Source organism: Bactrocera neohumeralis, chromosome 2 (genome assembly GCF_024586455.1).
Source record: "Bactrocera neohumeralis isolate Rockhampton chromosome 2, APGP_CSIRO_Bneo_wtdbg2-racon-allhic-juicebox.fasta_v2, whole genome shotgun sequence".
NCBI classification, from domain to species: domain Eukaryota; kingdom Metazoa; phylum Arthropoda; class Insecta; order Diptera; family Tephritidae; genus Bactrocera; species Bactrocera neohumeralis.
Genome location: NC_065919.1, coordinates 72,020,404 through 72,033,893, shown reverse-complemented (window position 1 = coordinate 72,033,893; position 13,490 = coordinate 72,020,404). Strand labels below are relative to the sequence as shown.

At 35.6% G+C, this 13,490-nt stretch overlaps 1 protein-coding gene across 1 annotated transcript; it reads left to right on the top strand.

Annotated features, from left to right (window-relative positions):
- Nucleotides 1-574: 574 nt before the first annotated feature.
- Nucleotides 575-11,518, top strand: LOC126763574 (gustatory receptor for bitter taste 93a). Its single transcript, XM_050481251.1, has 3 exons — nt 575-1,402; nt 2,144-2,288; nt 11,436-11,518. The coding sequence occupies exons 1-3, from the start codon at nt 575-577 to the stop codon at nt 11,516-11,518; spliced, it is 1,056 nt and encodes a 351-aa protein (XP_050337208.1).
- The last annotated feature ends 1,972 nt before the right edge of the window (nt 11,519-13,490 follow it).

Below are 13,490 nucleotides of genomic sequence, written 5' to 3'. Positions count from 1 at the left end.
ATAGATACAAGTTCATGTGTAACTAAATTAATTGTTTTTCATTTAAAAACTGATGAGTTAACAAGGATAACCGAAATCTTCAATCTATCGCCAAAATAATAATATACTTATGAGGATGTTTGTGTATTACTTTTCCCTGAACACCAAACGTTGACTAGCCAACTATGGTATACACGGTCACAGCAATGGTCATGAGTCCATATCGCAGGCATCTAATCTCTATATTTAATTAGTAAAATAAGCAACAGAGTGTCGGCTACTGTAGTAGATTGAACATAGTACGATACATACATCGTCCTTTTCCTGCCAACTTCTCCTCATTGGGGTGTACGCAGCACGGCGACCCTTCGAACAGCTCAGTTTGTGGTTAACTATGCCGCAGTACAATCGCACTGAGCTTTTCGCGTACCGCCTGCTTAGAGTACTCTACAAGTATGGACACCTCTTGAGTGTGTTCGGTTGGAAATTGCAGAAACAAAAGATGGAGTTACGTCAAGGAAAGCGTTGGATTCGCATTATAAGAATTATATGGCGCCTTTGGCTTTCTATGATTTTTGCGTCGTTGATACCAAAAATGATGGCACCATATATGCAATATATAGGCAACTCATTCCTAATGTTTTTTGCCGATGTGCAAGTGACAACTGTAACACTCTTCTCGATAATGTCGTTTGTTATACATGAGTGTTCGGAACGAAAAATATTTCAAATAATCAATAAACTCGTTAATATGTACGAAAGGATTTCAACAAAGTCAGGCGTTGAACAGATACTGGGACGCACATTTGTAATATCTGTCATATTGAAATTTCTACTTAGCGCTTTCGGACTGATATATGAAATTCCATTACTGGTCGAAGGTACAGGACTGATGAGTTTTTTAGCAGGCATTTATCTTTGGTTAAGCACAATATATATATTGGATTGTTGTTTCGTGGGCTTTATGGTCATCAGACAAATGTACATTGCAATGGCTATACATCTGGAGCGGATGCTTGAAAGGATGAGCCGAATTGAATCGGAAGAGCCGCAACAGCGTTTAAGTAAACATCAACGTATGAAAGAATTGTGCTTGTGCTCGGAAAGCATCGACGACAGCAACAATATTTATTCGGTTTTATATGAGTTGACCAAAGAGTTTCATCACATTTTTCGCTGGCAAGTGCTTTACTACATTTACTACAACTTTGTGATCATACTGATGCTTATGCATCGCTTTATATCGCGATTTATCGAAACGGGTTATGTGGATTTAATGGCGTTTTTCTCCACGGTTTTTAAGTTTTGCAACTTGGCTTTCTTAATATTTAGCACTGACGGTGTAGTGCAGAAGTCACAGCTGACCGATTTGCTCAATTTGGATCTGGTCTGCTCAGATATCGATGCGCGTTGGGATGAAAGCGTAAGTTTAGGTATATGTAATATTAAAAATTTGAAAACAGAGAAGCATAGAGAGAATAAAAAGCAAGGTCAATTCGCCAATGATCGCCAAAGTGTGACATGTGTGCTTAGCAAAGTAAATTGTAGGGCATTGCCATGCTCCTAGTAACCCCAGGCTTCCTTATAGTAACAGTTGTTCCATAATCTCTAACCTCCTAGTTGATTTATACAATGAAAAAGCTTCTTATAAGAGAATACTTGTGAGTAAGAACTTTGTAACATACACAACAGAAATTGAATGAATTAGTATCCAGCTCGTATCTTTAGAATATAATTAGGTATACCTATTAGGTAGGTGAATACCTTTAGGGTATAGTTGCAGATAAGTTAGTTGAATCTTTGTTCATATTTCTCTTCAATATTACCACATATCAGAAATTACCCTCTTATAAGATATTTAACGATTACTATCCTCTTTAAGGCTTTCGGATACAAAAGGGTACAATTAGTGTTTGCATAGAACATGGTTAAACAAAAAGGAATATTTTTTCTGTACAAAAATGTCAAAAGTATCATTAGTTACATGCGTCTTTGTGACTAATCGCTTACGCATCCCGGACTTGTCGCAATTTTTTGCAGGAAAATCAAATATAAATATATACATATGTATATGTACGTAGTATGTATGTACACATGTATGTGAACATTTATAATGCTTTCCTTAAATTATTCTAAATTTTCTTTTATTGCCGTAATATTGTAGGTTGAGACGTTCATATGCCAACGCAAAGTGGAAAACCTCGAAATTAAGGTGTTGGGATTCTTTCACCTCAACAATGAGTTCATCTTAGTCATATTATCGGCCATTATGTCTTACCTCTTTATACTAATTCAGTTTGGTTTGACAAGTAAGTACAAATAATTATTATAATTTAAATATACATACAGTGGTGGGCATGGCATAAGCCTCTATGCATTTACCAGACTTAGGTCTATTGGATGTAAAATTTGTACGTATATACATATATGCCTCCGATTTTTCCATGGCAATTTTTGGAACTAAAAAAAATCGTTTGAAAGTTGAGAGGGCATACTCACTTTATATAGTATGTACATTCAAGGTGTATTTTTCGAACACACAGAGAAATGTTTCAAAATAATTAAATATTTTTCCAGTTCCATTTGAACCCTAGCCTCAAAAAAAAAAAAACATTCATAGCTGCAGTGATACTGCAAAATAATGCTCTACCACATATTGTCCCTAATATGACCTTCGGTTGCAAAAAAAAACAATACTTAGAATTTAGACTATATAAACAGCTGGACTTAAGAGTTCGTAAGCTAATACAGAAAAATTATTTTTGATAAAATTTTATTTTATCGTTTAAATAGTTACCTTCGAGCGCGAGACAATGGTTATAGCCGTTATAAAATAATTCAATATCATTTGTATAATAAAAATTGTCTTTAGCCTCAATAAACCACTCGGCTGATTGTCGATTGAACTCCAGTGTGAAATGATGGAACCAAGTTTCATTTATTGTCACATATCGAAGCAAAAATTCGGCTTTATCACGATTGAACACCTCAAACTACTACTACGTTTACTTTTTTCACCAAGAAGCAATTTTTTTTAACACACGACATACCTGTTTATCAATTTTTTGCAAACTATCAAATTTCTTCCCTTCAAAATATATCTCATAAATCAATAGTTCGACAGCTTTTAAATTTGCACGCGTATCTTTTGAAGGTTAGGGCTAATTTTTCATTCCACCTCTTATTGTACTATGACAACATAGAGAACTTGCATAAAGTGAGATTATTGCGATCAATTTGGATCATTTATCTCCGAACATTTCAAAAATGTAGTGTTGAGAAAAACCGGTAGTTTTAAGGCAGACTGATGAAGCAGATTAAACGGAGCAGTGTTATCTAAAATGTATAACCTTTATGCTGGGCATTGGTACATCGAACTTAAAAACTAAAACATGCCTTTAAGGCTTTTAATTTTTATACCCTGAACAGGGTATATTAAGTTTTTCACTAAGTTTGTAACACCCAGAAGGAAGATCCTATAACGTATATAAATATATAAATGATCAGTATGTTGAGCCTTCGATCGATTTAGCCATGTCCGTCTTTACGTATGTCTGTATATATACGAACCAGTCCCTCAGTTTTGAAGATATCATTTTGAAATCTTGCAAACGTCATTTTCTCTTCAAGAAGCTGCTCATTTCCGGACCTGCCGATATCGGATTACTATAACATATAGCTGCCATACAAACTGAACGATCCGAATCAAGTTCATATATGGAAAACTTTCACATTTGACAAAGTATTTTCACAAAAGTTGGCACAGGTTATTTTCTAAGGCAACAATGTAATCTCCGAAGAAATTGTTCAGATCGGTTAACTATAGCATATAACTGCCATACAAACCGAACGGTCGGAAAGAAGTTCTTGTATGGAAAACTTTCGCATTTGATGTGGTATCTTCACAAAAGTTTGCGCAGGTTATTTTCTAAGGCAACAATGCAATATCCGAAGAAATTGTTCAGATCGTTTAACTATAGCATTTTGCTGCCAAACAAACCGAACACATAGTTAGTAAAGAAATGCACTTGTGAAGGGTTTATTAGCTTCGGTGCAGCCGTAGTTAACGTTTTTTCTTGTTTAAAGGCCACATAATACTCGTAATTGTGTAGTAATCAGAAGTTTCAAAAATCAAAGATATTGACAATTTACTGTTATTTTTTATAAAAAGACATGATATAAATGTTAATATTCCGCTTTAAGTTGCATATTTTATTGACGCCACTGTAGAAATGTTGTTACATATGTGTGTATTAGGGTGGGTGAAAACAAATCAATCTTTTTTCGCTTGGTACTCTGAAAAATAAATTTTTAGACCACTCTAAGAGAGTCTCTTTTTATATTTTTTATATATTTTGCATGCTCTTTTGAATGCTTTTCAAAAAAAAGTCGATCATAGTTTTTTCGTAAACCTAATCGGTTAAGGTATTAACAGTTTGCAGTTTATTTTCTGAAATTTTTTTCTTTTTCTTATAAATTTTATAACTCAATGGATAAAACTATTTTAAATAGCGAAACTAACTGTTTCGTAGGAATTTGACTGCTCTACAAACAATTATTTTATAATTTTTTGATTAAGTTAAACATTTACGAGATAACCATCGACAAACAATTAACGAAAAAAAAATTAACAAAATTTAAAAAAAATAATAAGACATAATTTTGCAGATCATTCGCAATAGAATCTATGAAAGGAGATATTTTTTTTATTAGATAATAAAAACAGATACTAGTAGTTTACTGCCTGGTGGAAGATTTTTCCATTATAATTAAGTGGTCATACTTAGAGCGATTTTCTTAGAAGGGACGAAGAACATATTTTTTATAGTACCAAGCAAACCAACATAGCTTTTTTTGACCCACCCTAGTGCATGTATCTGCATGTACAAACTTATGTAATCACTTATAAAACCATAAATAAATGTATAACGTATATTAAGCATATTTATGAATACTCATACTATATATGCTAATACAACATTCTCTCCGCCAGGGCAATAATGAAAGACTGCGCATGCGTGTCCGCAACACATTGAATGACAGCCGAAATTATAAAAGCAACTGCTATACTGCGACGGACGAGGAATTTCGAAGTTGTCACTAAATTTAATTTCAACATTTTTGTTGCAAATACAAAAGGTTCTTAGAAGCAAAATAACAACAAACAAAACAACAAATTCCCAAAATCTTGTAATTATCTTTAGCGGCGAACAGAATAATTTGTGTGACTTTAATGTTGGAATTCAGGCACAATAGGTATTAAAAGCTGCGAAAGTTGGAGCACAAATTGAGGCTGTGACCGACGCTGTCGCCGATGCTCGATTACGACACGCAACAGAGCGTAACGCACTTGTCACGCCTATTATTTGCAAATGAACCCAACGTACTGTGACCTTTGCGTTGATCCGCGCCGGCGATAAACGCGCAAAAATTGCTCCTTACACCCGACCATACCACATACAAGTAAATATGTACATATGTATATACATATATGTGTGTATGAACACATTTGATTATAATTATGTATGTATGTGTGGCAAATTTGTATATTTACATGCGAATTTTCATTTGGACTACACAAAGAAGTAATGAATGTACGCAAGTACATGTGTGTGTGTGTGTGTGTGCGTTTGCATTGTGGCCGATGTTATTGTTTTTGCAAAGACTCATTGTTTGTTGTTGTTGCGCATCTTATTAATGTTGGCATTCGCAGCGCCTCTGGCGCATGCCTGTAATGATAATGAAAACGTTACGCGGGGAGGGAACTCAACGTAGGACGGGCACATCCGCAAAACGCCGGCATAAACTGTAAAAAACAACAACAAGAACAACGAAAAGTGCTAAAATGAAACAATGCACCGAATTAATTTCTATACCGCTGCGCTCGGCTGATTCAACTTTAACCGAAGCAGCAGCAGATTCAATATTCTTCGCGAAAGAAAAACAATAACAAAACGCAAATTACAGCGAAGTCCGCTAGCTACGCTGATTACTGGTAAAAAAAAGCACAAACAGGAAAGGAATTTACATATGAGTAGAGAGACACAGTCACATACGTTTATGACCTGAACCTAAAACAAATATACCTTGCTGCATACGTACAACATCCGGCTGCGCGCCGAAGCGAAGCAGTGCAAATCACAACGTTAATTGTCTGTCAGGAGCGCCTCAGCGAATGCGTGGGTCGCACTTAAACGGACACTGCCGAAAAAAAAACAAAAAAAAAAAAAAATCCATATCCATCCAACAACTTGGACCGGCATGGCAGTCACTGCCACAAGGCATCAGTCATCGGCAGTCAACGGTGAACAGCCAGCAAACGCTCGCCACCAGCTACCAGCCGGCAGCCAGCAGCCACTGACCCATCACTCCGGGTGTGTGGAAGCGCTGAAGGCTCCAATTAATTATCGCATTTATAAACAGGAAAATAATCAACATTTGAGGAATTTGTTAGCCAAAGCACCCAATAGACTTTAGGCTGTAGACACACATAAACACACGTAGTAAATAAAATTCTCCGCTATAGTCTCTATGGATGTACATATGTACGTGCTCATGCGCCTGCACTCATAGATATTGCACTCGGCGGCTTGTTTGTGTGCCGCTGCAGGCATAGCTTTTAAGATGCTTAACAAATATTTAAAGATCTTAACATTAAAGACACCGCGTTTCTCGCCACATAGCTAAAGCATAGCTAGCGTTCTCGGTCGCTATCAACTAAGCTGATAGTTTCACAGATTATTCCAGTAAAGGGAGGAGTAAGGCGCGGAGCGTAAGGTGTCCACTTTGTAATTCATCTAATTGTCATTTGTATTAAGTCAGCGATGTAGGCATATTTGTCTTATATACATACATACATACCTACTACATACAAAAGTTCGTATGTGCTTAGGCGCGCCTGCGCACTGGAGACATTGATAATTATATCGCTTTTTAAACTTTATGCACTTTTTGTCATGGCTGAGATAACTTTTGGTGATGTAGATAAAATTGTGTGAGAAAATATACCGAGTAGGAATCTGAAGGGAACTGTCTACGGTATACTTCCGACTGTGTAATTAAATCGAAAATATGTTAATTACAAAGCAGTTGACTAGAATGTGTGACAAAACGTTTTAATGAGCACAGTTTTTGCAAAAACAAGATATTACTCGTTCATGGGTAAAATAGCAGCTAAAGAAATTTGACTTGGACTGACAAGAGAAATAATTTTCACATAATTGAATACAGTCGTTGCAGTTGCAGAAGCGGCTAAAAGCATTTCTGCAGTAATTTCGAGAAATGATGCCTAGTTGGATTGTCCTTGGCCGGATAAAAACCTGAGTCCGTTCCGCTTACTTGGAGTTTGTCTGCCTGTCGTGGGAACGGATTTTAAGTCAATATCTATTATTGCCTTCAAGATAGGTTCTTTTTGAGAAAATATACCAACGCTTAAGCCAATTTTTTTTTACACGTGTTATAAGCAAGGACCAAGGATGGCCTTTAATGCTATCAGTGAATTTTATTTTTTTTTCTATTTCAACCCATTGTTGGCTAGTTTCGACGTTAGATTCATAAAGTAATGCTACGTTGTCAAGCAAACCCTTTTGCGTCCTCCACATCATTTTTGCAAAAGAAGCGAGTCCAACATTGACAGGCTTCATACCCAAAACACCAACCGAATTGTGCTTAGTCGATCCATCTTTTATGGGTTGAGATCCTCTGAGGTGCCAACACGACGATTTTCAAGCTTCGTTTATTTAACTTTTTCGATGCTATCGTCTTAACAGAGCTGGATGGACAAATCGCAAGAGGCAAGTTTTCGATAACTTCACGATCTTCACTAAATGCTTAGTGCCACTGAAAAATTTATGTTTGAGATAAAGTAGACTCCCCAAAACACTTCTGCAATGATTTTGTAGTCGTGCTGTTAAAAATCACCAGACAAACTTTTCGCGTCTTAAACCAATATCTGCTAAACACTTACTAATTAACATATGGATACGAAACTTTTCCGTCAGGATCGGGAAGGACCTCTCCGAGCCGTTCGATACCAAACGAGGTTTCAGACAAGGCGACTTCCCATCGTGCGACTTCTTCAATCTGCTGCTGGAGAAAATAGTTCGAGCTGCAGAACTTAATCGAACAGGTACAATATTTTATAAGAGTCTTCAGCTGCTGGAGTATGCCGGGCCTCAACACCCGCGCTGTTAGTTCTGCTTTCTCCAGGTTGGAAAAAGAAGCGGAGCACTACCAGACCAGTGAACGAGGACAAGACGACATATCTGCTGTCATCATACAAACAGTCTTCGCTCTCTCGACTTGTCTCCCACGTCACTGTTGACTGTCATAACTTCGAAGTCATAAATAATTCCAACTATCTTGGAACCAGCATTAATACCAACAACAATGTCAGCCTCGAAATCCAACGCTGAATGACCAGGTGCTACTTCGGACTGAGTAGGCAATTCAGAAGTAGAGTCCTTTATCGACGAACAAAGACCAAATTCAACAAGTGACTCATCACCTCCGTCCTGCTATATAGTAAAGAGGCATGGTCGATGACAACATCTGATGAGTCGACGTTAAGAGTTTTCGAGAGAAAGGTTCTGCGGAAGATGCTTTGGTACTTTGCGCATTGGCAACTGGGAATATCGTATTCGATGGAACTATGAGCTGTACGAGTTAAACGTCGACATTGACATAGTTCAGCAAAGCGTAGGTCATGTCGTTCGAATGGTTGAAAACGCTTCAGCTCTGTAAGTATTCGACGCAATACCCGCCGGGGGAAGCAGAGGAAGAGGAAGACCTCCACTCCGTTGGAGAGATCAGGTAAATAAGGTGATTTACCAGCTAGGTACAAATGACGGACCATTAGATGACCACATACATATACCATCATATTTAAAGACATATTTCAGCGTTGTCTTAACTCAAAATAGTATACCATATTTAAGTATCGATAGCATGACGCACTGGCCCATTAGCTTCAAAATACTACGTGTTCTTACGTTCTATGTCTTTATAAAGCAAACGAGATTATTGTATCTGCTCAGTCTTATGTAATTACTTTCGCTTAGCGGCGTATTTGGTCAAATAAAAAACAGTGAATTTTTTTATTTATTTTCTGATGACGCTCAAGAATATAAACTGGAGTGTATTTAAATGTACATATGTATATGTACTTACATTTTACATTATTTGTTATACTTTTGCAGCTATTCAAAGTGAACAATACAAATTGTGTATTCAACAAATACTTGTGTGCAATTTATCAGTACACTTTCACTTGCGAATGACAATAACAAAACAAAAATGTGCAATAAAGTACAAAAGCCTCGTAAATACACAATTTAAAACAAACGCGATTTAACCCTTGCATTACTATGAATAAAAATGTCTAATTCAAATAAGCTATACAACAACGTTCTAATATATTTGTATACTCTTGCAACCACACTTGCTACAGAGTATAATAGTTTTGTTCACCTTTGGAACTATTACCGACAGTGTGAAAATGTATGAAATCGGATGATAACCCCGTTAAAAACTACTTAAATAATTAAATATGCCAGAGACATCAAATGTTACGTCCGAGATGGTATGGGAAAGCTTTATACGAGCCGGTGTAAAAATTGGACGACAGACGTGGCACCGCCCACTTTTAGGTAAAATCACATATCTCAGTACCTGTTCGACCGATTTCTACCAAATTCGGTGTGTGGCATTCTCCTAATAGCCTTATGTCACAATGCGAAAATGGTCGAAATTAGACTGCAAACACGCCCACTTCCCATATATCACCATGCCATCTGACTCTTTCCTTTCCAGTGTACAAATCAATAAGCAATGCCTTTAGAGTATGCCACCTTATGACCAAAAATTGTCCAAATCCAACAAAAACTGTTCAAACCCTTAGGTATCGAATATTTGGACCCCAGTACCTATAGTTGACTTTTTACCACAAATATCGGTCAACGTGTGAGAAATATGGAATATGGAAATAAGGGAGATAATCTCTTCTTCACCATGGTATGTCTGTGTGTCAAGAATGGGTTGAATCGAATAGAACTTCCAGGTGACTTTATACTGCATATATCGGCGAACATGTGAGTTATCTCAATGAAAATGAGAGAACGTGTTTTACTCTGAACGGTGTATCTTTATGCCTAAAATGGATACAACTTTTCGAAAACATTCTATATTTCAAATAAATAACATCCGGTTGACTTTAGGGGTTGCATGGGTTTCCTTGGGTAAAAACTGCCTTTTTCAACCATTTTTTTCTCATATAAAAAATGAAATATTTTATTAGAATTTTACATTGTTTCAAACATACACTATTCACAAAAAAATTCTAAAATTTTTGGAAAAAAAATATCTTAAACTCGGCCATTGCGCCGCCATTTCCGGTGCCTCCTCGTAAAAAAGTTGCGCCTGCGTTGGCAGGAGAACTCCTTACAGGATCATCTAAAGTGAAAAAAACGTGTTTTAATTAGAACCGTAACTTATGAAAATTGGAGTTTTGCCAGATATTTTTCCCAAAAAAAATTAAAACTTCAGAAAGTTGTAAAAAATCCTTCGTCCAAGTTTTTAAGAATTGTATCTCAAAAACTTGTGAAAAATTTCATGAAGATCGTTTGAGTAGTTCGCGAGAAATCTTCCCAACTGACTTCAAAAACACAGTTTCGACAAAAACGCATTTAAAGTTTTAAGGGACTACACAAGTATACATAGCAGACCTCGAGCGCGCATCTTTTCAAGGCTACTTTTCAAGGTACATATCTTCGAAAGTATTACTCGGATCAACTTAAAAATTTAGGACAATATTTTAGAAGTGTTGTAGAATTTTATAAAACCGGGAATCCTTGTAACCCCAACTCCCATATGCTATATATGTACATACATGTATATACTATATATGTATGTATTATGATTTTCGTTATTCTAACAAACGTTTTGTAGAATATGTATAATTGCTTGGATTCAGATCCTATGCACCTTAAGACGTTTCCCTGGCTTTGAATCGTGCAATTTGCAAGTGTATAAGATGTTGGGTTGCACCAGAACTGAGCCCCTCCTTTCTTGTTTTTTTTTTCGTTTTGATTTTTGCAAAACTTGTGAGCGTGTATATGTATTTTTATTGAATCACAGCTCTTACTACGAGAAATTCAATGATAACAACATTTTACTGAATATGAATATACTATATTTGGAGTATGGAATTTATGTATGTATGTTTGTGTAAATATAGTATATTATTGAGGAATATGCGTCAGTATATTTACATATGTATACATAGTATATGAAGATTTTTATGTATATTTTATATACATACTTTGCACTAAAAATGCATTGCATGTAAATTAAGTATAAAACTAATCGGACGCATTCAATAACAAGCACACATGCACACAAACGTGTTTTGACCTACTTTTCGTAAATTCTTTTAAATTAATAAATTGTTGCAATTACAGAGGCACGCTTTGAATTTCCAGGAATTCATATTGAGAAACTGAGTATGCAATCAGCTGATGCACTATTCTATGCAAGTGCATGAACATATGAGTATGAGGTATGAGTACGAGGGAGTGTGCTTAAGTTCGTGCAATGTTCTAAATAAAATTATATGACATAATATCGAGCATCAAAAATAAAATTAATATGAATTAATTGAAATTTCTCTATAAACATTTATTATACCCTGAACAGGGTATATTAATATTGTCACGAAGTTTGTAAAACCCAGAAGGAAGGGCCGGAGACCATACAAAGTATATACATATATAAATGATCTGTATGTCGAGCTGAGTCGATTTAGCCATGTCCGTCTGTCTGTCCGTCCGTCTGTCTGTCAGTATATATACGAACTAGTCCCTCAGTTTTTAAGATATCGTTTTGAAATTTTGCAAACGTCATTTTCTCTTCGAGAATCTGCTCATATGTCGGAACTGCCGATATCGGATCATTATAACATATAGCTGCCATACAAACTGAACGATCGGAATCAAGTTATTGTATGGAAATAAATTTGGTATAAATTATTTTCTAAGGCAACAATGTAATCTCCGAAGAAATTGTTCAGATTGGGTTACTATAGCATATAGCTGCCATACAAACTGAATGATCGGAATCAAATGCTTGCATGGGAAACTTCCTCATTTGACGATATATCTTCACGAAATTTGGTATGAGTTATTGATTATAGAAATAATGTAATATTAGAAGAAATTGTTCAGATCGGCTCACTATAGCATATAGCTGCCATACAAACCGAACGATCGGAATCAAGGGCTTGCAAAGCACCTGTGAAGGGTATTTAGCTTCGGTGCAACCGAAGTTAACGTTTTTTCTTGTTTTTGGTATTGATTTACGATATTTTCGCGGAAAGGTCTGGATATGTTCATCATCGGTTGTTATTGTATGCGTTTTTTTTGTGCTATTGTAAGCAATACTTTAGTTATAGTGCCTAAGCTATCTACAGTAAATCTACTATTCCATTCTACGTACTTAAAAATCACCTTCGTAACTGTTTTGACATATAGTACTCGCATGCATGACATTCGATATCTCGCAGACTTATTGAATGAATGGTAGAGGTGTTCACTTTTCCAATGTTTTTTTAGCGAAATATAAACGTTGTTATTGTATAAGTAATAGCGGGATTCTGTAACCAGTCTCTAGTCTCTATTTGAGACATTTTGAGGCAAAGTCTAAATTTGAGGCTAGTTACTATTCACTAAACAGTCTCTAGCGTTAGTCTCAAAATATTGAGACCTGGTAGTTAGCAGGTCACAAAACTAAAAAGAACTCTTGTCTGCCATTTTGAATATACTGAATAGAGATCATCATATATTTTAATCGATTGTCATTTTTTTATATTTTGTAAGCAACTCAAACACGAAAAGGTTAAAAATAAATCAATTTTACATAAATTTCGTAAATATTATGAAAGAAAGTCAACATATATTTTTATTTTCATTGATAATTATGTTTTTTGACTATGTTATAGAAAATTTAATATTTGTTATCGACATATTTATTTTCATTCAAGTGTAAAAACATCTCTGAATAATGAAATGTAATAGATTTTGTGACTGTCACTTACAGAATAGCAATATCATCTCAAGTCTCAAAAATTATCTCTAACTTAAAATCTCAAATTTAGAGACTTGAGACTGTCTCAAGTTACAGAATCGCACGGTAAATGTGGGTGTTAGATCGTGAACAGTTTAGAGCACGTATGGCGCATAACTATCACACACACTGACATAGAACAGAATGTAATGAAATTGAAGGCAAATGAAATTCCTAAGGCTCAATCAAACATTTCAGATTCATTGTAGTCGTGGATACAAGTTTCTGCAAATATTACAACTTACATTAAATATGAAAACATTTTAAATATAGAGTATTTTCGTATTTCTAATCAAACTTCAACTTATTTTTTATATTTATAATGAGCTTTAAAGTGGAATTCTGTAAACAGTTTCTAGTCTCTATTTGAGATATTTTGAGGTAAAGTCTCAATT

What these genes read in the sequence shown, in the direction of transcription:
- LOC126763574 (XM_050481251.1), top strand. Translation starts at nt 575, where the DNA reads ATGATGGCACCATATATGCAATATATAGGCAACTCATTCCTAATGTTT. An exon ending in ATGCGCGTTGGGATGAAAGC is followed by an intron (nt 1,403 to 2,143) that starts GTAAGTTTAGGT and finishes GTAATATTGTAG; the next exon opens with GTTGAGACGTTCATATGCCA. An exon ending in AATTCAGTTTGGTTTGACAA is followed by an intron (nt 2,289 to 11,435) that starts GTAAGTACAAAT and finishes TTGCAATTACAG; the next exon opens with AGGCACGCTTTGAATTTCCA.